The sequence below is a fragment of the Peromyscus eremicus genome, chromosome 10 (assembly GCF_949786415.1).
Source record: "Peromyscus eremicus chromosome 10, PerEre_H2_v1, whole genome shotgun sequence".
In the NCBI taxonomy this organism is placed as follows: domain Eukaryota; kingdom Metazoa; phylum Chordata; class Mammalia; order Rodentia; family Cricetidae; genus Peromyscus; species Peromyscus eremicus.
This window is the reverse complement of record NC_081426.1, coordinates 62,960,216-62,986,776: the sequence shown is the minus strand read 5'-3', so window position 1 is coordinate 62,986,776 and position 26,561 is coordinate 62,960,216. Positions and strand designations below refer to the sequence as shown.

Sequence of the window (26,561 nt, the reverse complement as noted above, 5' to 3'; positions counted from 1 at the left end):
GAGCCAGAGAGGTGGGTGAATGATGGAATGAGGAAAGTAAGAGAGAAAGGAAAGCACAATTGTATTATTTCTGGCAAACTCTGTGAAAGTGTTTTTTTTTTTAAATAGAAGTGATAATATATTTTATTACACTTTCACTTCCACTGAGATAATCAAAAATTTACTCTTAAGTATATAACCATGAAGAATAGATTGATTTTTAAATGAATCTGAATTTCACTTGAAATACTTTGGTCTCATCAGTGAATAGAACCCAAGAACATTTATTGAAAAAAACTATTTAGTATGTTTAAAATGTACTCTTATTTGGTGAAATCCTTGCATGTTACAATAAATATTAAAATGTGCTCATCTTTCCAAGTGCATTTAATATAGATTGATTTGAGTGTATTTATACTTTATAACATTTAAAGAAAATATAAGTCTTTGTTTTAGTTTTCTTTGTGTATTTGAGGGCACACATGTCCCAAGGGTGTGTGTGTGTGTGTGTGTGTGTGTGTGTGTGTGTGTGTGCGTGTGTGTGTGTGTGTGTGTGTGTGTGTGTTCATATATGTGTTCATACTTATGGAAATATTTTGAAAAATGAAATTGACATTTACAAACTCCCTGAAAGGCTGTCCTTTAATGCTTCTATACTCGAAGAATCTCATACATTTTCTTCATAGGATTTCTAACTTTGTGTTTTCATTTGTATATTTGGTTCACTAATAGTCACAATTAACTTCTTTGGAGGAAGTATTACTAACCACAAAACCAAAAATGGCAATATACTACATCATCAGTGTCCACAATAGAAGTGTCAATGAGGGTATTACTCAAAGTAAGGGGCAAACTTACTGAGATCTCACCCACAGTCAAGAAATACAGTCAAGAACTTCAGACTGTTGGGATCCCAGGGATCAGTGCTGGTACTGGCTGTCCAGTCCTGAGTGGTCAGCCTTGAAACTGTAGACGCACTATCAACAAAATAGATGTATTTGCATACACACATGCCTACACAAACATATTTGTGTACATATATAAGTGTGTGTACATAACAACAATAACCAAGGACACTAAAAGAGGCTATTGTAAATGTATGTTGGGTGTACTGGAGATGTTGAAGAGAGAGCACATGAGAGGGGCTGGATGGAGGAGAGGGAAGTGGAAAGTGATGTAATTCTATTTCAATTCCAAACATAATTTTTTAAAAGTATCTATATTAGGAACATGAGCAGGATGATAAAACACAAAACATTATCAACTATTAAAAGGTTTATTAGGCATTGAAAGGTCGAAAATAGCACTGAGAGCAAAGAAATAGAAAACAAGAGAATGCAGAAGCAGAAGCAATTTGAACCATGGAATGAAGGAGGACACATAAGAATCTGTGGTTGGTATGTAAAATGAATAGAAAATTTCTTACATATTCCAATAAAACATTTATGTTATGTGAAAAAGAAAAGAGTTCACTTGTCCAAGACAGTGAGCTCAGATTTTAGTGAAGAACGTTCAGCAGCTTCAGGAAGCCAAAGCTGTAGCTGAGGAAGAAATGTGTGAGGGGGTGTGTGTTTCCTAGGACTACCTTTCCTGGTGACTGAAAACTCACAGCATGCCAGTCCTAGAAGCTTTGTCTGAGAGGAATCACTAAAGGACAGGAAGAAAAGCTTCTTCCTCTTGAAATGCATTGGAGTGTCCCTCCAGATACCTCACCTGACTAGACCTGATACCACATAGCTAAGAAGGGAAATGCTGACATACTCCATCTTCTAATCCAATTCAGGGAAAGGGGGTAGGTTTGTAGGTGAGACAAAAAATATAAAGCACTGGAACACATAATAAAATATGATAGAAAGATGACTTAGAATGAGGGACAAGATCTATACTTGTCTAGATCTAGGGAAGAAGTATGAAATTAGAGAAAATTTATTTTGAGATCATATGTATACATATATACATACACACGTCCATGGCTATCTATATCTCTATATAAATATATTAAACATACATAGAAGTAATATAGCTCACATTAACATACAAACTCACATTCCAAGTTTGCTAGAGGAGATTAATTTGATGTAAAAGAAATTGGAAATGTTGTCAATATAATATTCATGCATGAAATTCTCAAAAAAAATAATTTAAAAACCAGAAAGCAATTGAAATATAAAATAAAATCCTCATAACTTTGTGATGAGAAATGACTTGGCTTTCATGATGACAAGATGAACTGTTTCATTTCTGATTGATACTTATTTTGCAGATAAGTTATAAAAATAGTGATGGCAAGTTTAGACTTTTGTTTAGTGAAGACTTGAGGTAATCTAAACAGACATGCCCAAAAAGGGAAGGAATAACACACATTTTATTACCTACAAGTAAATGAGGATATGGGGGCTTATGGTTCATGTCTCCTAGAAGCAATTCGTTAATAAGAACAAATAAGGAAGACATTTTACTTTCCCTTTAGTAGTGTAACTGCAATTCTTTCAGTGAGCTACATAATCTGTAGCAAAAACTAAACCCTTAAGTTCTCCTGTTCAGGTAAGTGATGCAGATTTGTTCTGACATTAGCTTGATAGGAAATAGCAGCATAGCACAAGAATTAAGGACCAAATAAAAAACACCCATGCATGAATATACATAATACATATGTAAATGGACATAAGACACATGCTCACACTTGGCTATCAAAACCTCATTAACAAGCTTAATTGTCCAAAGAGAGTTGTGCATTTGAGTTATAGTTAATGATTCTAATTACAGTGTCTGCAGTTAAGTTAAAAATCTTTAATTTCAGTATTAAAAAAATTAATGAGTAAGAAGGTAATTAAGCTTTAGAAAGTCCTGGTAGCTAACAATGGGCAAAGTTTTCAGTAGGTGTGCACACTACAGCAATTTCTCCCACATCTGACCTACCCCCATGTGTTTGCATATAAAGAAATATGTCCTTTCTATAAAAGACATAGAAATGTTTTCTTTTGTATTTGTGAACATTTCATTGCATATGTATATTTTTCTGCAGTAGCAGTACAGCTACAAATATTGTATTCATGCCTATGAAAAGATCCACAGTTTAAGCAGTTGCTCCTTGCTCAGTGGTAGTGCTATAGCTTGAGGATTGGAAATTTTAAGTAGAATTGTCTGTTCTCATCCTTGGTATTACTAACAAATTAGGCAGACAGGTAAGTGTGACCTTGACATATTAATTACATTGAGCTACTTGGGTCATATTTTTTCTCCATCTCTGTAAATACAAAACACATTATCTCAGAAATCTAAGAAGCCAATGCAATGTTGTATAGTTCAGAAATACAGAAAGCTGTAAGCTAGTAGTCTAAGTGGAAAATTCACATGGGACTTCCTTGTTATCCTTCTTCACACTGTCATTTGTCAATGTAGTTGGTTTAGGGAACTTGGCATGTGATGTATATCAGAAGTGAAGTGATGATATTTGCCCATTTTAAAATTTGTCTTTAAAAATTAGTTTCAGACTAATTATTGAGCCATTGGAATGTGAAGGTTAGACCAGAAAGCTACTTTCACACATCAGATATTTTCAAGCCCCATACAAGAATGTGTAAAAACGCTTTACAAAATGAGATTGATAAACACCTTATTAGGATGTTCTGAAGATTGTTAACTAGTTATCTTCTGGGTTCGTCTAAAAAAGTGATATGTATTAGGTAAAAAGTATAATACATCTGTAGACTTAGATTCTGTGTGGTCCTTGGATCTTACAGCAGGTGTCAGATGAGGGAAGAAAGAAAAATGAGCTAGAAAGAGACTTTTTCAGGCAGGGTGAGACCATCAGCTGGGTTGAGACAGGTTAGGGCAGTAGTGCTAAAGGAGAAATATGCCAGTTATTATAAACATATCAATGTATGCATCTGAAAAGAGACTTTTTCTGGCAAGGTGTGACTGTCAGCTGGGTTGGGACAGGTTGAGACAGTAGTGCTAAAGGAGAAATATGCCAGTTATTTAAAACATATCTATGTATGCATGTGATGACTTGTTGACCTATTGGACACAGACGTTGAACAAAAAAATAAAAGTGAAGGTTTGGGGACTAGGTAACATTTCCAGAAAAGAGGATAAGTGAAGAGCCCACCCATTACCTTTTTGGGGGCAGGGAGAGTTGTGTAAACTTGGAACATCAGTATTAAATGTCCTGGTTTCCTAGACACAGAGTGACATTTCTCAACCTCCACATTCTGTTGTAAAATTATAGCTAAACAATTATGATTTCTTAAATTAGAGTGATTTTTAAACTAAAATTTGCATGGACTGGAGAGATAGATCATCAATTAAGAGTGCTTATTGCTTTTGCAGAAGGCTCGGGCGTTTGATTCCCAGCACTCATGTTGAGAGATTCATAAATGCCAGAAAACTCCAGCTCCTGGGGATCTGACACCCTCTTCTGGTCTCCACCAGAATTTGTAGACAGGTGGCAGACACACAAACACACAGAGACGAAGATGCATGGGACACACATACGAATTTAAATACAAAATGTTCATCTTTACTGTAAAACTGGAATCTAACCTGAGTGAAAAGGAGGAGTTTATCCTTAGTCCTCATCACTCTCCACTTCCTGACAGTGGATGCGTACCACAGGCTGCTTCCTGCTCCTTCTGAGGGACTTTTCCGTTTTTATGGGCTTTACCCTGTGGCTGTGAGTCAAAATAAACCTTTTCTTTCTAAACACAAATAAGTGAATAGAAATTTGGAGACTGGATGCTTGATTCCTAGACTGCAAGTCTGGAGGTGTCTTTCTGTTTCGGCAAGTAATCCAGAAATTGAATGTGTAGATTAAGAAGAATAATCTTAGCCATTGCTGTCAACACCCATCCATTTGCCAGGGCATACCTTACAGATAGCCTGGTAGCCATGAGATGACCTCAGATCCCGTGGCAGGATTCCAACGGTAGCAACAACAAGAAGATGTGTGGCTTAAGGAATATCCGTAGAGGACTATATTGCAAAAGTAGTGAGATGAAATCTCTCTCCTTTCCTATGGCAAAGCTGAGGGAAAAATTGCTTAAATATGTCATTAGATTAAGAACCAGGAGGTGTTTGCTGATGGTGGCAAAGCAGCCAGATTGCAGTGGGCGGAGGCATGTGGGAAGTGAGGAAGTGGAGAAAGAGTGGAGGCAAGGTTTTTAAGCAGCATGGCTGAGAAGGAGGTGCTGCAGAGGGCAGCCGTTATAAGGCATTATACCTCTCAGTGAGGCTTTTATTTTTAAAGATGGCATTGAACTTCTCACTGTTCTCCGAGCATGTCATTATCACTAACAGCTTGCTGCCCTTGTACATAATTCCTCCCATACTTGTTATACTGATCTACTGCTTTGCCAACTGGATTTTTTTTTAAATGTAGTCAAGGCTACACTCAAATTTAATTTTCTCTAGTGCTTTTTTGCTGTCTTTCAAATAGTAAACCTTTCCTTGTACTTCACTTTGTAGTTTTCTTATTTATGTGTGTGTGTGTGTGTGTGTGTGTGTGTGTGTGTGTGTGTGTGTATGGTATGAGTGTGGGTGACTTTGTATCCTGGAATGTAAAGATCATTGTCTTGGCATAGTTGTGTTTATATAATTTGATAGAATTAATAAGCAGATAATGTGCCCCTGACAAACTTGGGACGAGAGGTATGTAAATAGAACAAGGGTCTGCCCTCAAATTCATCACAGTAAAATGAGGGAGGATGCTAAAACTAACTAATTTAAAAAGAGCATGATAATGGTTTTATCAAAATAGTTATAAATGAACACAGTAGTGGAGGGATTATGGAGAAAACATCTAGAATTCTCAATGGTTTGTAGGAAAGGAAGTTTAGCTGAGGAGGGCAAAAAGTCCTCTAGTTGAAGAATGAATAATCCTTTAGCACAAATTGATAGTGAAATGTGAAGTTCACTACCACTAGAGCTGCGAATATTCAGGAGAGCGGGGCTAGGAAAGTACTCATTGTCTGGCTAGGAAGGCTGCTATAGCTAAGTGAGCCCCAGAGCTGTGTTCTTGTGCTATCCTTGACACCCCTGGCTCCTACAATACTCTCTCCCCTTCTTCTGCATGATTCCCTGAGCTCCTCCTCATTTTTGGCTGCATCTGCTCTGAGCACTTACTGGATAAAGCCTCCCTGATGACAATTATGCTAGGCTCCAGTCTATGAGTACAGCAGAATACCATTAGGAATCATATCACTGACTTTTTTTTTTGGCCATTCATGTTTGGTTCTATCCTACATTTCTGGGCTATTCAGTCTCTGGTTACTGACTCTCTATGCAGTGTCAGATAGGGGCTCCCTCTTTCAGTATTGGTCTTAAGTTGGACCAGTCGTTGGTTATCCACTCCCACAAATTCTGTGCCACTTTTACCAAAACACATCTTACAGGCAGGACAAATTGTAGTTCAAAAGTTTTGTGGTTGGGTTGGTATCCAAGTCCTTCCAATGGAAGGCTTGCCTGGTTGGAGATGATAACCAGTCCAGGCTCCATATCTCCCATTACTAGAGTCTTTGCTAGGATTACTCTTGTAGATTCCATGGAGTTTCCATTACAATAGGTTTCTACCTAACTGTCCAAATGCCCTGCAATTCCAGTGTCTCTCCCAGTACTCTCTCCTTCCATCACTTTCCCTTACCAGATTCCTCTGGTTCACATCCGCACCTGCACCCAGTTCATCACCAAAATATATTCTGTTTTTTTCTTCCCTGTTAGATCCATGGGTCTCCCCTTGAGCCCTCCTTCTACTTAGCTTCTCTGGGACTGTGGATTGAAGCATGCTTATTCCTTATTTCACAGCTAATATTCACTTATGAGTGAGTACATACAATGTTTGTCTTTCTGGATCTAGCACACCCCACTCAGGATTTTTTTTTCTAGTTCCACTCATTTACCTGCAAATTTCCTGATGTCATTTTTCTAATAGCTCTGTAATACTCCACTATGTAAATGTAAATGTGCTACATTTTGTTTATCCATTCTTCAGTTGAGGGATATTTGTTTCCAATTGCTGGCTATTGTGAATAAAGCTGCTACTAAAATAGTTAAGCAAATGTTTTTGAGGAAGGATGGAGCATCCTTCAGGTATATGCCCAGGAGTGGGTCTTGGGGTAGATTGATTCCTGACTTTCTAAGAAACTGTTCTATTGATTCCCAAGCGGCTGTACTAGTTTGCTCTCCCACTAGTAATGGAGGAGTGTTCATCTTGCTCCACATCCTTGCCAGCATGAGCTGTCCCTTGTTGTTTTTCATCTTAGCCTTTCCGACAGGTGTAGGATGAAATCTCAAAGTCCTTTTGATTTGCATTTCATTGATGCCTAATGATGTTGAACATTTCTTTAAGTGGCCGTTGGAGAGTCCTGTTGAGAATTCTGTTTAGATTTGTACACCATCTTTAAATGGATTATTTTTTTAAATATCTATTTTCTTGAGTTCTTTATATATTTTGGATATTAGCCCTCTGTTGGATGTGGAGTTGGTGAAAATCTTTTGCCATTCTGTGCATTGCCATTTTGTCCTGTTAGCTCTGTCCTCTCCTTACAGAAGCTTGCTAGCTTCATGGGGTCTCATTTATTAATTGTTTATGCTAGTGGCTGTGCTATCAGTATTCTGTTCAGGAACTGGTCTCCTGTGCCAATGCATTCAAGGATACTCTTCTTTTTATCTTCTATCAGATTCAGTGTATCAAGATGTGTGCTGAGGTTTTGATCCAATTAGACTTGAGTTTTGTGCAGAGTGATAGATATAGATCTATTTGTAGTCTTTTATATGCTCACATCTAGTTGGACCAGCACCATATATTGAAGATGCTTTCTTTTTTCCGTTGTTTATTTCTGGCTTCATTATCAAAAGTCAGGTGTCCATAGATGTGTGGGTATACTTCTGAGTCTTTGATTATGTTCTATTTAACAACTTGTCCATTTTTATTCTAATACTGTGTTTTTTACTATAGTTCTGTAGTACAGCTTGAAATAGGGATAGTGATACGTCTGTAAGTTCATTTATAGTACAGGATTGTTTTAGCTGTCCTGGGCTTTGTTTTTCCATAAAAAGTTGAGTATTGTTCTTTCAAGGTCTTTAAAGAATTGTATTGGAGTTTTGATGGGGGTTGCACTGAATCTGTAGATTGCTTTTGGTAAGATGGCTATTTTTACCATATTGATCCTATGGAATCATCAACCTGGAGACCTTTTCATCTTCTGATATCTTCTTTAATTTTTTTTCAAAGATTTGAAATTATTACTATACAAGTCTTCCACTTGCTTGATTAGAGTTACCCTGAGATATTCTTTGTGGCTATTATGGAAAGTGTTATTTCTCTGTTTTCTTTCTCAGACTGTTTGTCATAGGAGGACTACTGTTACTTTTGAGTTAATTTTGTAGCCACTTCATTGAAGGTGTTCATCAGCTGTAGGAGTTCCCTGGTAGAATTTCTAGGATCGCTTATTTATATTATCATATCATTTGTGAATAGAGATACTTTTACTTCCTCCTTTCAATTTGTATACCCTTGATCTCTGTTAGTTGTTTTACTGCTCCAGCTAGAATGTCAATTACTATGTTGAATAGATATGGAGAGAGTAGTCAGCCTGTCTTGTTACTAATTTTAGGCTTGATGTAAATTGCCTTTATTATGTTTATGTATGTTCCTTGTAACCTTAATTTCTCCAAGACATTTATCATGAAGGCATGTTGGATTTTGTAAAAGACCTTTTAAGCATCTAATGAAATAAACCCAATCTTTTTTTTTTCTTTCAGTTTATTTATATGGTGGATCACACTGATAGATTTTCTTATGTGGAGCCATCCCTGCATTTCTGGGATGAAGCCTACTTGATAATGGTGGATGATCTTTTTGAAGTGTTCTTGGCTCTGCAAGCATTTTATTAAGCATTTTCTATCTATGTTCATGAAGGAAATTGGTCCGTAATTCTCTTTCTTTGTTGAATCCATGTGTGGCTTGGGTATGAAGGTGACTCTGGCATCATAAAAGGAATTTGGTAATGTTCCTTCTGTTTCTATTTTATGGAAGAATTGAGGAGTGTTGGCATTAGCTCTTCTTTTAAAGTATGGTAGAATTCTGAGCTAAAACTGGCTCTGGGATTTTTTTTTTGAGGGGGTGGTTTGTGTGTGGGGGTGGGAGATTTAATGACTGCTTCTATTTCCTTAAGGGGTGTAGATCTGTTTCATTGTTTATCTGATCTGGATTTAACTTTAGTGACTGGAATCTATGGAAAGAAAATTATGCATTACTTTTAGGTTTTCTAATTTTGTGGAGTACAGGTTTTTATACTATGACCTAGTGATTCTTTGATTCTTTCGATTTCCTTGGTGTCTATTGTTATATCCTCCTTTTATTTTCTTTTTTGTTGATTTGGATAGTCTCTCTACATCTTTTCGTTAGTTTGGATAAGGGTTTATCTATCATGTTAGTTTGCTCAGAGAACCAACTCTTTGATTCATTGATTCTTTGTATTGTTCTCATTGTTCCTATTTCATTGATTTCAACACTCAGTTTGATTATTTCCCACTGTCTACTCTCCTTGGGTGTGTTAGCATCTTTTCAATCTAGAGCTTTTAGATGCGTTGTTAAGTTGCTAGTGTGAGAGCTCACCAATTTCTTTACTTAGGCATTTAGTGGTATGAACTTTCCTCTTAGTGCTGCTTTCATTGTGTCCCGTCAGTTTGGATATGTTGTGCATTCATTTTCATTCATTCTAGGAAGTCTTTAATTTCCTTCTTTATTTCTGTCTTGATCCAGTAATCATTCAGTAGAGGGATATTCTGTTTCCATGAGTTTTTGTGTTTGCAGACCTTCTCTTTCTTCTGTTGTTGAAATCCAGGTTAATCTGTGTTAGTCTGATAGGATGCAGGGGGTTATTTCAGTTTTCTTTCATTTGTTGAGACTTGCTTTATGACTGAGTATGTGACCAATTTTGGAGAAATTTCTGTGAGGTTCTGAGAAGAAGGTATATTGTTTTGTGTTTGGGTGAAATGTTCTGTAGATATCTGTTAGGTCCATTCATTGCATAACTTCTGTTAGTTCCCTTATTACTCTGTTCAGTTTTTGTCTGGATAACTTGTCCATTGGTGAGAGTAGGGTATTGAAGTCTCCCACTATTAATGTGAGACTTGATGTGTGATTTAAGATTTAGTAGCGATTCATTTACAAACTTGATTGTCCTTGTGTTTGCAGCATAGATGTACAGAATTGAGATGGTATTTTTCCATTGATGAGTATGAAGTGTCCTTCCCCATCTCTTTTGATTAATTTCTGTTATAGATACATTTTGTTACCATTAGAATGGCTACACCAGCTTGCTTCTTGGGTCCATTTGCTTGAAAAATCTTTTTCTAATTCTTTACTCTGAGGTGTGAACGGCTTGATGTTGAGGTATATTTCTTGTATGCAGCAGAAGGTTGGATCCTGTTAGCCTGTGTCTTTTTGTTGGAGAATTGAGAACATTGACATTGAGAGCTATTAATGAACAATGATTGTTAATTTCTATTTTCTTGTTGGTAGTGGTGGTAGTGTGTGTGTGTGTGTGTGTGTGTGTGTGTGTGTGTGTGTGTGTGTGTGTGTTTCCCTTCTTTATGTTTTGCTGGTGTGAGAATATTTATTGCCTGTGTTTTCATGGGTGTAATTAATCATCTTGGGTTAGAGTTTCCTTCTAGTAACTTTTATAGGTCTGGTTTTGTGGATAGATATTGTTTAAATTTGGCTTTGTCATAGAATATCTTGTTTTCTTCATCTATGGTGATCTGTAGTAGTCTGTGTTGGTACCTGTGGTCTCTTAGCATCTGTGGGACATCTGATCACACCCTTCTGGCTTTTAAAGTCTTCATTGAGAAGTCAGGTGTAATTCTAATAGGTCTGCCTTTGTATGTTACATGGCCTTTTCTCCTTGCAGCTTTTTTTCCTCCTTGCAGCTTTTAATATTCTTTCTTTGTTCTGTATACTTAGTGGGTTTTTTTTTGTTTTTTGTTTTTTTGCTGTTGTTGTTTCTGTTTTTTATTATGTGACATAGGGATTTTCTTTTCTGATCTAATCTATTTGGTGTTCTGTAAACTTCTTTTGCCTTTATAGGCATGTCCTTCTACAGGTTAGGAAAATTTTCTTCTATGATTTTGTTAAAAATATTTTCTGGGCCTTTGCACAGGGATTCTTCTCTTTCTTCTGTTTTTATTATTCTTAGCTTTGGTCTTTCATAGTATCCCAGATTCCCTGGAAATTTTGTGTTAGGAGATTTTGAGATTTAATGTTTTGTTTGGCCTATGCATCTGGTGCTTCTATGGTATCTTCAACGCCCAAGTTTCTCTCATATTCTGTCTCTTGTATTCTGTTGGTGATACTTCCATCTCTAGTTCCTGTTAGCTTACCTAGATTTTCCATTTCTAGAATTCCCTCAGTTTGCTTATTCCTTATTGCTTTTATTTCCATGGTCATGGGCAGTTCTATTTGTTTCCTTCCACTGTTTGTTTATTCTTGGCTTCCTTTAAGGGATTTATTCATTTCTTCCAAATGTTTGTGCCTTTTTGGCTTTCTTTGAGGGATTCATTTTCTCCAAGTGTGTGTGTGTGTGTGTGTGTGTGTGTGTGTGTGTGTGTGTGTGTGTGTGTGTATGTGTGTGTGTGTGTGTTTTCTTGCATTTCTTTAAGGGATTTATTCATTTCCTCTTTAAGTGACTCTATCATCCTCCTAAAGTTGGTTTTAAGTTCATTTTCTTGTGTCTCAGCTGTGCTGGAATATTCATGCTTGATGTAGTGGGATAGCTGGACTCTGGTGCTGACATTTGTATTGGCTGCTGTGGATTAGGTTCTTACACTGGCATCTAGACATCTAGATTTGGTATAATTAGGTCTAGTCACTGATTTCTGAGTGTGTCTTTGTTGGATAGGTGTTTCATTCTTTGGTTTGTTTCCTCTTTGGTCTTCTAGTCTTTGTGGTTTGGATTTCTGGCAGCCTGCCTGACTTCTGGGCCAGTGGGTATTTCCTTCCAAGTTGGAGGCTGGACTTCTGGCTGTTAGCTTGGCCTTTGTTCCAGAAGTAGGTCTTCACTCAAGTTGGAGCAGGCAGGACATGGTAATGATGAAGGGAGTGGGGATTGGAGAGAGTATGTGGGTGGGGGTCTCTGAGAGAGTGGAGGAAGTTCACGAATAGGCAGTCTATCTGAAGTTCTAATGGCAGATCTGGTCTCTGGTCCAACAGTGAGTCTGCCTGAGTTTACCTATCTGTTCTCCTAGATGGTGTGGTCTGCTTTTCTGGCTGGTGTGGCCAGCACTTGTTCTTCAGATTTCTGTGGTCTACACCTGTTCTTCTGACTGGCATGGCCTGCACCTGATTAATGGGTATCTGCACAAGCTGCAGGCAGGGGCACAGCAGTGGGGATGGCCGGTCAGCTGATTTTGTCCTTACAATCAGTGTTATTTGTATTATAGACGCCTTTTATATAAATATTGGGCATTCATGGGACTTCTCTTACTTTTTTAATTGCAAAATTAATGTAAACTATACATGGCTGGTTATCTGATAGCATTTTGTTACGGCATCTATAAAGCCAGTTCCTATTCCTTGGCCATTTGTTGCTGCTTTTGCTTTTCAGTCTACAGTTTTTCTCTGTTTTGAAAGAATGGATAACACCTTATAGGTGATCTGTGCCAGTATGCCTTCTCCGATATCCAACTCTTTCCCAGAGACTTTTCCATATATTACTTCCTTTCATCTTTCTAAGAATTTTGGCAGGTTGGTTCTATTATTATCACACTCCCCAAAATTCAAATGAAATAAAGACTGATTAAATAATCTGTTCACTAGAAATATCCCTGATCTACCTAATTTAAGAAGTAATTATTAGCATACATTTTGTATTATGTACCACTATTTTAACTTTTGATCTTGTAATTGAGTTTGTTTTGGGTGTGCAAAGAAGATATTTTTTTCTTGATGCATATACTTGTAGTTTCTTTGTGGGGGACTCAATCCTGTTTTCTACATGGCTGTACTAATTTTGACCCTCACCATTACTGTGTAAGAAAGGGCTCCTCTTCTTTATACTTAAGCTAACATTGAAATGTTATGTTTTTTATTCCATTTTTTATATAAATAAAATCTTTTTTATATAAGTAAAATCATATATCTTTGTGATTTTCATTTTCCTTGTGATGAGTGGTATCAAACCACTTTTGATATATTTGTAAGCTATTTTTAATGTTTTATTTAAAAAATTCAACATTTAGGATTTTTAGTCCTTTATTTAAATTGTATTGTTCTGTTACTGAGTTATGTTTCTGTCAATCTATACATTGTATTTTCAACTTTTTAAATGTGTTTTTAGTTTCTCTTGGTTAGTTTTGCTTTTGTTACTTAGATATTTAGTACACACATTCTTAAATATTTGATAATAAAGGAAATCCCTAAGAAGACCACTCTCCAACAGTTGTTTCATTTTTCTAGAAACTTTGCAATTTCCGGTTTGATGTTCAGATCTGACATCTCTTTTGAGTTCACTTTTATGTTGTGTGGAAGAGAAGGACCCATTTCATTTTTGTGAACCAGGATTTCCAGTTTCCCCAACACTGAGAAGCAGAAAATATGAAAGAGACATTCTATTCAGAGATAGTAACACTCAAGTCTCAGTAATTATTCTTGTAACTTCCCATAACTCATTAACTTTCCATATCTGTGACCATTGTCCCTTTATTGGTCTATGAAAAGGGGGTATTTCACTGTAATATTCTGATGCAAAAGGGTGTGGGTATATATGATATAATGAAAATATCATAATATTTGGAAGTATAGGTTTTGAATTGAAATTTAGAATTTTAGGAATTTGAATTTTGATGCTGAAACATTTCTCATCAAGTGATAGAGATAATTTGAATATTTAATAAAGTAATTACAAATTTTAAATGACATAAATTATTTCAGGATGATTTGCTATCCCTGCATTATAACGATAAGTGATTTTTGAATACTTTTGTTAGGTATGCTTTAATAATATACTGTAAGAATATAACTCTACTGTATCACTCTCCCATTAACTATTTAAATTTCCTGACCATTAACTGCAAAGGGAAAGTCCAATTATTTCATCTCCACATTGTTAAAATAGCTGTGTTGTTTTTCGAGTTTCTGTTTGATTGAATATATTTGTGTACAAGACATTACAATCTTATACCAATTGGTTTTATTGTTATTCTGTTGATCTTAAATGTCCTATCTTTTGAGATGTTTGTGATATTAATACTTTAAGTCTGTTGGTTAACTCCCTTCAAATACAAACTCATGAGTCTGAGGCTAAATATTCTTGTTTATTTCAGGTTTATTTTCAGTTATTATATATCTCCTTTATAAACCACATTTTCCTTGATTGTAGGAGAAATAACAATGATTGGAATTTACTCAGCAGAACCTAGCCTTTATTAGCAAAAGAAGGGGAATAATTAAATAAATTTAGTACTTTTAAATACACTTATGAGTTTCAAGTAAATGAAAAATCATTCAGGGATCAGTCCCACAATTTGGGTATGTTTTAGTGAGTAGATATAATTTTTCAGAAATTGGCTATGAGCATTGACTTATATTTAATGCAATTCAGCACTAAAAAATATGGTATCTTTGCTAAGATAATGTGTCCTTGAAATTGTGTTTATGTAGCAGGCTGTGCAGAAGAGAGTAATTTCCTTGTTTGCAGGACAAATTATGGAAATAACACTAAAGAAATTTGCTGTGTAAATGGAGAATTTTAGTGTTTTTAAAAATATCGCATGTAGACAGCATATTTGTTTGGGTGCTACCCATAAAAAGCTTAGAAAGAGGATATTTATTTACTTTATTATCGCATCTGAAAAATGATTAAGTGTTTTTTTTTTTTTTTTTTTTTTTTTTTTATTAAGGATTTCCCCCTAAATCCTGAGCTGAACGGACCTTCAGTTCTGCATCATTACTCAACCATCAATTACATTTCTCTTTTATTTCAGTTGTAGGTGTGCTAAAAATATGTATGTCCTTTTTGTTTCCTTTCTTCTGAACCATGCTTTTGTTGTGCACTCTCAACAGTGGCTGCTGGCTCCTGAATTGTGATGCGCATTCGTAACACCTATCCACCAATTTTAGATGTTTGTCTTCACATTCCAGATGCTTACTTTAAAATGGCTTGCTACTGGCAATGGTTTTGTTGTTGTTTTTTTTTTTTCATTAAATTGTGTTTAAAAGTAAGCTTAGCTATATTTTGAATAACTATTAGAAATATACACTTACAAATTTTAGAGATAGTTTATAATTTTATGTGTCCAGTGAAGGCACAGAATGGCATATATTTCTATTTTCTACTTGTTCTATGCAATTTATTAATATTTCATTTTACTGTGTCATAATTTTAGTTTGTTAAGAGCATTTTTCCCACTTAATTCAAGTTAGTTTAATCAAAAATCATCTAAATTGGCACTCTCACAGTCCACTGAAAGGATCCACACTACTCAACCATTCTCAGTTATATTCTCTATGGATGAACTTATAAACACAATCAGAATATGTTAATTGGTACAGGAAGACTGCCAGTTTTGTCTTACATAAGCTTTACGTTTGGCAAAGCTTTATATGAATCTTTATATAAAGATTTATATATAGCTTTATGAAAATCATTATACATATAAAGATTTATATATATGTATATATATACTTTATATGTAAATATATATATATATATATACAGATTGATGCTTTATAAGAATGAAAATTATAATTTTCATACAGCATATAAATGATATGCTTATTACAATTCATATACCACCATTTTAAGTGGATTACCCTCCTCCTGCTTACAGGATTGTTTTTTATTTAGATATAGTTCTTTTGCTTAAAGTTGCACATACCTAATTATAATTGGATGCATCTCTAGGCTTAGATAATGAAAACTTCATTTAGGTTTCAGATGTGCTCAAATTATTCATTGAATAGCATCTTTTCAGTATTTTCCACATAAAGAGTTAGTATCTTCTGTTATGAAGATTGAATCCCGGCCCTAGATTTTTACATACTTTTGTGTCTTTCACACTTAACTATACAGTCATCCCCCAAAGAGAAGAGTCATCTCTAACCTTACTTGTAAACCAGCTCAAGTGGGTAATTTACTTCTGCTGGGAAACTTTTCATGAGCTCATGAGCAACAGCTTGAACGTGTGTGTGTGTGTGTGTGTGTGTGTGTGTGTGTGTGTGTGTTCTTGTCATTGTTCTGAAAGAGTAAGCTTTTCTGACCCATGATTCCTAAAGGAGGATGAGAAATGGTGAAACACTTCAAGCTAAGCTGAGCTACTTCTGTGTTCCTATGGGATGGTAGTCTTGTGAGTGATTATCTGATCCCCAAAGGCAAACCCACCTAAGATCAACCTGAGCCAAAGATAGGTAAACCATACTGCTTCATGATTGTGGCACCTATAACAAATGGCTATTCTTTTATTTTATTTTTTTTTAATTTTCATTTTTATTTTGCAATACAATTCAGTTCTACATATCAGCCATGGATTCCCTTGTTCTCCCCCCTCCAAGCTACAGAATTTTCTCTACTCTCTAATCCTAAGATTTCCTTATGTTTTAACACTATTTGACATTGTTGATATTTTTGTGCTTCCCAACTCTTCTGGAAGTTTAAATATTCTTTCTATACTTTGAATGCACACACACCCACACACCCACATAAATGTGCCTTTTATGATTCCTTTTCTGTAATATTCTCTCTTATTTGTTTTCACCATTCACTCATAAAGACTCTCTCTATATTTTCTCTTGTAGTCTCATCACTTCATGTCTCCATTAAAACAATATAGCATGGGGGCATGCCCAACACTAATGTAACAATAAATGTAAGTAGACAGAATTATTGTAGATTATAGAGATGGCTAGATTCTACAACAAAATCTTTCTCCTAAAATCTTTAGTACATTATAAAGTCTTGTTAGTCTCATATCAACTGCAGTAGGACTAAAAAAAAGATAAAACATAAATATGGTAAAACAATACATTTATAAATAAAAATATATAGTCATAATATTTACAATGTAAAACTGAGAAAAGCCAAAATGGAAATTACCAAATATTTTTAATTGAACAGCAATGAAATTATTCTTTATGTCTCACACACACAGAAAATGAATGTATGAAAAGCCTAAATGTGAAAAGGAGAGGTAGTTCATTTTTACAGCAATATTATGAATACATACATGATATTTTATATATCTTTATGTTATTTATTTTAGAGTAATATATTTTGTCCTGCTATATAACATAGATGCTGTATAATATAGAATATGTAAAGTGCTTCTGTACCTTTATAAGACACAATCAACACAAAAAGAAACTAATTAAATGAAATGAAGGCATAATTAATAAAATATCAATGTATTTTAAAGACAGGTGGAATTTATTAGTTTAAAAATTTACAGACATCTGTCAGGTAGTACTCTGAATCATTTATTCTAGTCATGTAAGTAGCTCTCATAACTTTGTATGGGAGGGTTGAAAAAGAATGTTCACAGTGAGATTGTGACATTGACCAACTGGAAATGGAGAAAACATTTAAGGACAAGGAAAGATGTCTATATTGTGGAATAATATTTTAATATAGTGACTTATGACAATAAAGATGAACCCAAGTGTTATATAGAATACAAATAATTGCTGTCAGTGATATAGCTAAGAATGCCATTTATATCAATATTTAAATTGTGATAACATATATTTTACATTTGTAAGCACATGAATGAAACTGATAAGTGCCAAATTCAAGAAAAACAGTTCTTCAGGAATCAGAGGAGGATAACTGAGACTGAATAAACAAAGGAGTGAGGTTTGAATATTCTTTTGGATAATAGTTACAAGGTGTTTGTAATATTATTAGTTAATTATGTTTTTGTGTGCTTGATTGTAGCTAGAGTTTTCCTGCCTGGCCCACAGTCAGGACAAATCTCTGACACCTGCCAGTCCCACAGCCGCTCAGACCCAACCAAGTAAACACAGAGACTTATATTGCTTACAAACTGTATGGCCGTGGCAGGCTTCTTGCTAACTGTTCTTATATCTTAAATTAATCCATTTCTATAAATCTGTACCTTGCCACATGGCTCGTGGCTTACCGGCATCTTCACATGCTGCTATCATGGTGGCGGCTGGCAGTGTCTCTGACTCAGCCTTCCACTTCCCAGAATTATTCTCCTCCTTGTCCCGCCTATACTTCCTCCTGCCTGACTACTGGCCAATCAGTGATTTATTTACTAACCAATCAGAGCAACACATTTGCCATACAGAACATCCCACAGCATTAGATAGATGAGAAAAGAGAAAGAGAGAGAGAGCTCATGTGCAGGTCAGAGCACAATTTGCAAGAATTGCTTTGTTGTTTTTAGCATGTGAGCTACTGAAACCTAACTGGTTATTATCTTCCTGGATAGCAAGTATTCGTTCTCACTGAGTCAACTCACCATCTTTGTAATGTTTTTTAGACATTTTTATGTCTGGAAGCAAAATAATATAAAGTACATATGAATGCCCCAATCCCATTCTAGAAAACTTGTAAGATTCTTGGAAGCCAAACTAGCAAACATACACTAGTGACTGACATTGTCTTCCAATATTGCAATGCTTTGTACAGGAGCAAAGAGATTTGCTTCAGTTCCAAGTGATCAAAGAAAAATAAAGTTCAGGCTGAGTTTGTCCTTTTGGGGAAATGGCTAGGGAATGTGGGCTATTAACATTGCCTAGAATGTAACAAATTTGCCTGGTGGGGGCAGGTGTAGTGTATTGAATATAAATGGCCCTCATAGAATAATTTGTTTGAAAGCTTGGCCCATAGGTAGTGGAACTATTAAGGGGCCTTGATGGAAGAAGCGTGTCACTGTGGGGGAAAGCTTTGAGGTTTTGTGTGTTCAAGGTATGCCCAATGGCACACAGTCTCCTTCTGCTGCTTGTGGATCAAGATGCAAAACTCTCAGCTCCTTCTCCACTGCCATGTCTGCCTGCATGCTGCCATGCTTCTTGCCATGACCATGATGAATTAAATCTCTGAGACTGGGTTAGCCCCAGTTAAATGTTTTCCTTTATAAGAGTTTCAGTGGTCATGGTATCTCTTCATATAAATAGAAACACAAACTAAGACAGAACTAGGTTCCAGGGACTGGGGTATTGCTGTGATAGGCCTGACTGTGCTTTCTTTTTGGAGAAATGTGGATTTTGAAACATTGAATTAGAAAAGCAGTAGAATGCTTTAAGCAAGGCTTAATTGGCCATACTAGTAAGAACATGGACGACTGTAATGCTAAGGGTGATTTAAACTGTAGAGTCCTGGCTCAAGAGGTTTCAGAGGTGAAGAGTTTTAGTATGTGGCTTAAAGACTCTTCCTGTGATATTTTGGCAAAGAATGTACCTGATTTTTGCCCTTGTCTGAAGCTGCCTGAGGCTAAAATGAAGCATTTTGGATTAATTGCATTGACTAACAAAAATCTCAAAACAGCCTTTTATTGCCTCAGTCATCTCACTGTTAGTATTCACTCTAATGAAGGTTTATAAAGAAAATGAGCAAGCTGAGTAAGGAAAAATACAAAATGTAAAATTTGAGGAGAAAAGGAGCACCTGGAAGTGGAATGGAGTTAATTCATGTGTTCAACAGATTTTTTAAAAAAAAATGGAAAAGGGGGTGTGGTGACCTCAGGACAATATCCTACCCAGCTAAATTTCCAACTTCTGAAAAGGAATTAAAGAAAAGTTTAGAGCTGGGAATGTTGTTGCAGGCCTTTAACCCCAGCACTCAGAAGGCAGAGGCTTGGCAAATCTCTAAGTTCAAGGTCAATGAGTTCTAGGACAGTCAAGCTTAGGTGCAAAGGAAGCCACCAAAGACAAAAAACTGGTGAAGATGTAATTGTATGAGGGGGCCATGTTCTAACCTCAGCAAGCAGCAGAACTCAGCAGCTTTGGCCATGTGTTTCTGGTTTTAGAAGTAAGGATACAAGAAAAGGGTTGTGGAATTCCCTCTTTGACTATTGAGAGCCACTGAGACCAGGAATGTGTCTAGGGTGTCCCTTCATGGAGGCCTAGAAAAGCCATTCTGTGAAGCTGTGAAGATGAAGCCTGGCTTGCTTTAGAGACCGCAAGATGTTGGAGATGCTGGAGTTGTGGATACCTGCCGAGGAAAGCAGCTATCAAGAAGTGCAACCAGCCCATAAGAAGGAAGTGTGTTGCAGTCAACAGAACTGAAAGGAGTGGAGATCTGAAGAGGATTTTGACATCTGACATGGAGATGGAGTTTACACAGCTGGTTTTTGGTCTTTCTTTGGTTCAGTATTTCCTCACTTGTTCCTTTCCTGCTGTGGGATGTTCTGTATGTTAAATGTGTTGCTCTGATTGGTTAATAAATAAGACACTGATTGGCAAGTAGCCAGGCAGGAAGTATCTGCGGGACAAGGAGAGAAGAGAATTCTGGGAACAAGAAGGCTGAGTCAGAGAGACGCTGCCAGCCATCGCCATGAGAAGATGTTAAGATACTGGTAAGCCACGAGCCACGTGGCAACTTATAGATTAATATAAATGGGTTGATTTAAAATATAAGAACAGTTAGCAAGAAGCCTGCTATGGCCATACAATTTATAAGTGATATAAATCTCTGTGTGTTTACTTGGTTGATTTAGCAGCTGCGGGACTGGTGGGTGAGAGAGATTTGTCCTAACCGTGGGCCAGACAGGACTGGATAAAACTCTAGCTACACTTTCCCTATGTTTTGGAATGTTTATGTGTAGATGTAACCATCTTGTTAAATAAGAAACACAGAGCCAATGCAAAGATGAAAGCCCAAGAGGTCAGAGCTAAGAGCTAAAAACCTTACCCTTCACTGCTGCTGCTGTCCTCCTCAGCAAGAGCTACTTACTATCTGTCTGTCTTCTTATAGACTTTTGTTCTGCCTTCTCATTTGTTGTAAACCCAACCACATGACCTCCTCATCACTGCCCATCTGTACAGACCTCCAGGTCTTCTGTGGTTGGTATTGAGATTAAAGGCATGTGTCTCCATGCTGGCTGTATCCTTGAACACACAGAGATCTGCCTAGCTCTGCCTCCCAAGTGCTGGGATTAAAGGCATGCACCACCACCGCCCAGCTTCTGCTATGGCTTGCTATTAGCTCTGACCTCCAGGCAATTTTATTTATTAACATACAAATAAAATTACATTTCAGTACGAATAAAATATCACCATATTAATGTATATCCTGTGCCATTATATGTTGGAAATATGTGGATCTTCTTTTTGATTTTGATTTTACAAAGAATACAGTTAAGAAATTGAATGACTCTCAGAAGAGACTTTGAGCTTTGCACTTTTACAGGGTTGAGACTGTCATAGATTATGAAGACTTCTGAAGTGCACTGAATGCATTTATACATTATGTTATGGTTAAACACCTACTGGGGCCAGAGAGCAGAATGTGGTGGTTTTAGTGGGAATGACCCCCATAGACTCATGTGTTCAAACGCTTGGCCAATAGGCTTTATTAGGAGGTGTGCCCTTGTTGGAGGAAGAGTGTCACTGTGGGGGTGGACTTTTAGATCTTATGTGCTCAAGCAATGCCCAGTGTGGCATATAGTCAGTCTCCTGCTGCCTGGAGGAGAATCAAGATGCAGAACTCTCAGCTCCTTCTATAGTACCATGCCAGCCTGTAGGCTGCCATGATTCACACCAAGATGGAATGGACTAAACCTCTGAAACATATGCCAGCCTTAATTAAACTTTTTTTCATTATAAGAGTTGTAGTGGTCATGGTGTCTCTTCACAGCAATAGAAGCCCAAACTAAGACAGTAGGAAACAAAGATAGTCTTCTTGTTGGAGAGACTTGATGGACACACTTGTCTTAAGGACAGTCAGTGCTCTTAAACACTGTTTTTAAGCTATCCTTTATCTCTGTGCTTATAAACTTTTAATACTTTGTTGTTGGTCTTCAGAATATGATCACCACAACAATAAGGACATAAAACTTCAGAAACATAAAAAACTTACCTTAATTTTCCAGAAGTGGAAAACTTAAGTTTGAAGCTTTATGCGAAAGTTTTAAATTTCTTTAATTTCCCTTTAAAAATAAATATCACATGATTGGGAATTTTAGGTAATTCTAATGGAAAGGAATACTTGCATGGATGCTTATTATAAAGCAAAAACATTTCTTTTAATTTAGCTTTTCTATTTCCATTTAAATGAAATTCCACATTAAAAAGTGATTATCTAGGTCATAGAGAGTGTTGGTAAGATTGTACTATGGAATGTTCCCCTGGATATTAGGATCATAGCCCAGAGCCATTGTTCATCTCCTGTTGCTGTTGGGAATCTGTGAGTGATACTCATCATCATCTCCCAGACATTTCGATGGATCATTAGGCAAAATTGTGTTGATTTATACTTGTTCAAAGGGTAGATTTTTGCAATATGAACCTTGTCTTTTAATATAATAAAACATTATTTAAATAGCTGTTACTTCCTAAGATGCCTATTTTCAAGCATATGATGATTTGATGATTTGGTTTTATATACAATAGACTGTTTTTGAGATTCCAATTTGAGGTGTATAATAGAACATTCCTATTATTTATGCATGTTTGTACAAATATATAGACAGTAATAAAAACTGGTATCCAACAGATTATTAGTAATAGTAAGCACCATTATAAGTGTATATTTCATCTAAAGTGTGTGTGTGTGTGTGTGAGAGAGAGAGAGAGAGAGAGAGAGAGAGAGAGAGAAAGAGAGAGAGAGAGAGAGAGAGAGAGAGAGAGAGAGAGAGAGAGAGAGAGAGAATGAAAATATGCCATAGGAAAAAAGGGGAATGGGAAAGTGAGTGAGAAGCAGAGTTCAGCTAAACTGAAATACTGAAAACTGGTAGCATAAGAATCATGAGCTGGTGTATATGACTGTTAAAACATGCTTCACGTGATTATTATTTGAAATGTTTTTTGAAGTCATCAGTTAATGGGTTTTTTTTGTTTGTTTTTTGTTTTTTGTTTTTTGTTTTTCGAGACAGGGTTTCTCTGTGTAGCTTTGCACCTTTTTCTGGAACTCACTTGGTAGCCCAGGCTGGCCTTGAACTCTGCCTGGCTCTGCCTCCTGAGTGCTGTGATTAACAGTTAATGTTTTTGAATTCATCATTCACTAACACATATTTGGCTAACATTATGATGCATCACCATTTGTTAAGAATTGAAGAAAAACAAAACAGTATTCAACAACTTCACTGTCAACAGAAAGTGATGGCTCCTGCAGATCTGACAATACACTTAAAAGGTGTTTTTTAATTATTTATTTATTTTTTGCTTGTTTACTTATGCAACTGGAAAGCTTCCTGCTCAGTTACTCTTGGAATGACATAAAACAACTCATACAGACCTGCCCACGCACACACCATCAGGTAGCACACAATCTTGCAAAAGAAGGGAACAAATTTACTTTGTCTTTCCCCTGTCAGTTGAACACTCTCTTAAAGTAAATTTGTTCCCTTTGCAAGACTGTGTAGCTAATTATGCAAATGCACATACTCTTCCCCCTTGTAATAGGAAACATTTCTTGATAACCTAAAGGACTAGTAATCTGATGTCTTTATTTCTCTCAATATAGCTTTCTGTGAACTATTCAGAATATGCTCTTTCTTGAATTTTATAGTGTGTTATTATTTCTAAAATGTTTACTGTTTTTTTTTTTAAAGGAATTGTCATTTTATATTTTAGGAATACACCATAGATGTTTTCTTTCGACAAAAATGGAAAGATGAGCGTTTAAAATTTAAAGGTCCTATGAATATCCTTCGACTTAACAATTTAATGGCTAGCAAAATCTGGACTCCAGATACCTTCTTTCACAATGGGAAAAAGTCAGTGGCTCATAATATGACCATGCCCAACAAGCTGCTTCGAATCCAGGATGATGGAACACTGCTATACACCATGAGGTAAGTTGTGATATGCTACAAATGACTCTGTGAAACTATGTATTCAACAGCTAGTCAGGGTACCTTTAAATAGTAGCACAAGTGTAACATTTTCCTAAAATTACTGAATATCTCATATTTTGTTTTACAAAAGTTTGGACATGTAAGTAATTAAAATTAATTTAATTTTTAAGCTTAAATTTCTCCTGGTTATTAAAATTGATATTTTTTATAATCTTCACATTCCATTTTAATTAAGAACACTTTATATATGACTATAAATTTATCTGTAGAAGCATGTTAATTTACCTTTCCATATCCCATCTTGTAGCCTATCCAATTTTAAATGATTTTTAAGTACATATTTTTTATTGATATGTATGTAATGTTTTTATAGATTAAAAGCAAGCCATAGTTTTATGTATTAAGTAAATTGGTTAAATGAAATCATGTATTAGGCTTAACCGTATAAAATTACTATTTTATGATTAAAAATAATTATGCAACATCAATTTCATGCAGTTCCTCCCTTCTTTTTTTTTTTTTTTTTTTTGGTTTTTCGAGACAGGGTTTCTCTGTGTAGCTTTGCGCATTTCCTGGAACTCACTTGGTAGCCCAGGCAGGCCTCAAACTCACAGAGATCCGCCTGCCTCTGCCTCCCAAGTGCTGGGATTAAAGGTGTGCGCCACTACCACCCGGCCATCCCTTCTTGAAAATATAGAAATATGTGTTTAGTTGTTTATCATTATGATTATTTTGATATATATATATTTCTGATGAATATTTTAAAATAAATATGCTTATGACATGAAAACTAAAAATTATAAACCTACTAAAATGGTGTAGATTCTAAAGTTAATGCTTAATGAAGGATTTGAAGAACAAAATGCTGCTATTAGCAGTATATGGACACAAACATCATGTTCCATGCATTTAATGTCTTATAACATTATATGACAAGTTAAGTACTAGATTTCAGCAATCAAAGCTGTTTAGGACTGATTTCTAGTGACCATTGCCTACAATGGGTGCACTGGGTTATTCTTTCTCCTATTTTTGAATACTGCAATACTTACATGCTACAGCCTTAATGATGTTATGTTTAGACTATTTTTTCCTAAGGATTAAGGTCCAGAGGTTATATAATGTTAAGGATGGTTACAGAGGGTTCTATTTAAATACTGTGTGACTTTCATGCCAGAGTTGGCTGATGACTACTTTTTTCTCAGCTCAATTAAAACAGACATTGACTTTGAGTTCAATTTAGTTCTTATTTATTCACTTTGCTCTTATGTGAAATGGAAATAATTAGAAGTATTGTTCATAACAGATTTTCTATGAATATGCTATGCTCTATATTATATACAGATATAAAAAATATATTTTTAATATTCATAGACTTGTATCATAATTTAGCCAGGAGTTACTGTGAACAATGTATTTTTAGTGATACATCTATCTATATTTACCTATATCTCAATACATATCTACCTATATAAGCATAAGATATTCATTCAAAAATGGCATGTCTTTAAGGAACCATATACTGAAGTATTACATCCACTTTTCTCTATAGTTGATGATATAATGAGAAAAAAGACACCCTTTCCATATCAGAGCTATCAGCATCTTCAGCCATTAAATATTGATAGTGATGTTAATGGCAAACCTTTTTTCAAATACATATATAATTTATTTTTATTGTGTTTAAACCTCTACAAACCTAATATAAAACTCCAATTTTATTAAAAACAGTAACAAGTGATTTGTCTTGACTAGCAAATCCACTTAAACCATGAGTGGAATTTTGGCTTCTAGGCTTACAGTTCAAGCTGAATGTCCAATGCACTTGGAGGATTTTCCAATGGATGCACACTCATGCCCACTGAAATTTGGAAGCTGTAAGTATAAGGAAAAAAGCATGTGTAAATCATTAATGTCACCAGTAGTCAACATCTCTGTTGGATCATGCAGTTTCTTTCCATATTATTGGATGCTTAATAATTGATCAATATGATACACAAGTGAAAGACATGGTTAATGCCCTAAAGAAACTAATTGGAATGTCCTATGGCTCACTCAAGTATTTTCATCCATCTTTTTTCAGTTCAAAACATGATTTCTTTTACGACTAATAAACTCTGTGCTTTAGTTTGTGCATAAAACTAAATAAGGACTGTTGTAGAGTAAGTATTATACTTTATTCATATTTACTCCTGGTGCCACCATGTTAAAAATGTAAAATAGGTTATTTTTGACATTTTAGAGTGAATTATATATGACAGATTCTACTCCTTGTTTTCTATTTGGCTGTTACAAAGGTCAGAGAAAGATATGAAACCCTTTTAGTTGTCTGTCTACCATTGACCTGATGGGAAAAATTCTTTTTCTCCTCAAAATATATTTAATGAAGATGACAACACTGGATGGTTACACATCAGCATCTTCTGTGCACATAGAATATTTCTAAAAGTTTCTGCACCTCTGGCCATTCTCTAGGTCACTGGGTTCTATCTTATATGTCAAGCAGAAGTATTCACACTATGGAATAATGGAAAGAGCAAAGTAAGATCATCTTTCTGGCCCCACAGGACACTCCAGGAAGGTTCAGGATTAATTCAGCAGTGCAT

The 26,561-nt window shown here is 35.7% G+C and overlaps 1 protein-coding gene across 2 annotated transcripts in view; it reads left to right on the top strand.

The window, feature by feature from the left end:
• Gabra2 (gamma-aminobutyric acid type A receptor subunit alpha2) overlaps nucleotides 1–26,561 on the top strand; it is a 137,398-nt gene that overhangs the window by 62,683 nt on the left and 48,154 nt on the right. For both annotated transcript variants that reach the window (XM_059275087.1, XM_059275086.1), the window contains exons 4-5: nucleotides 23,732–23,952; nucleotides 25,750–25,832. In XM_059275087.1, coding sequence (XP_059131070.1) covers nucleotides 23,732–23,952; nucleotides 25,750–25,832 — 304 coding nt within the window. The remainder of the gene's footprint in view (nucleotides 1–23,731; nucleotides 23,953–25,749; nucleotides 25,833–26,561) is intronic.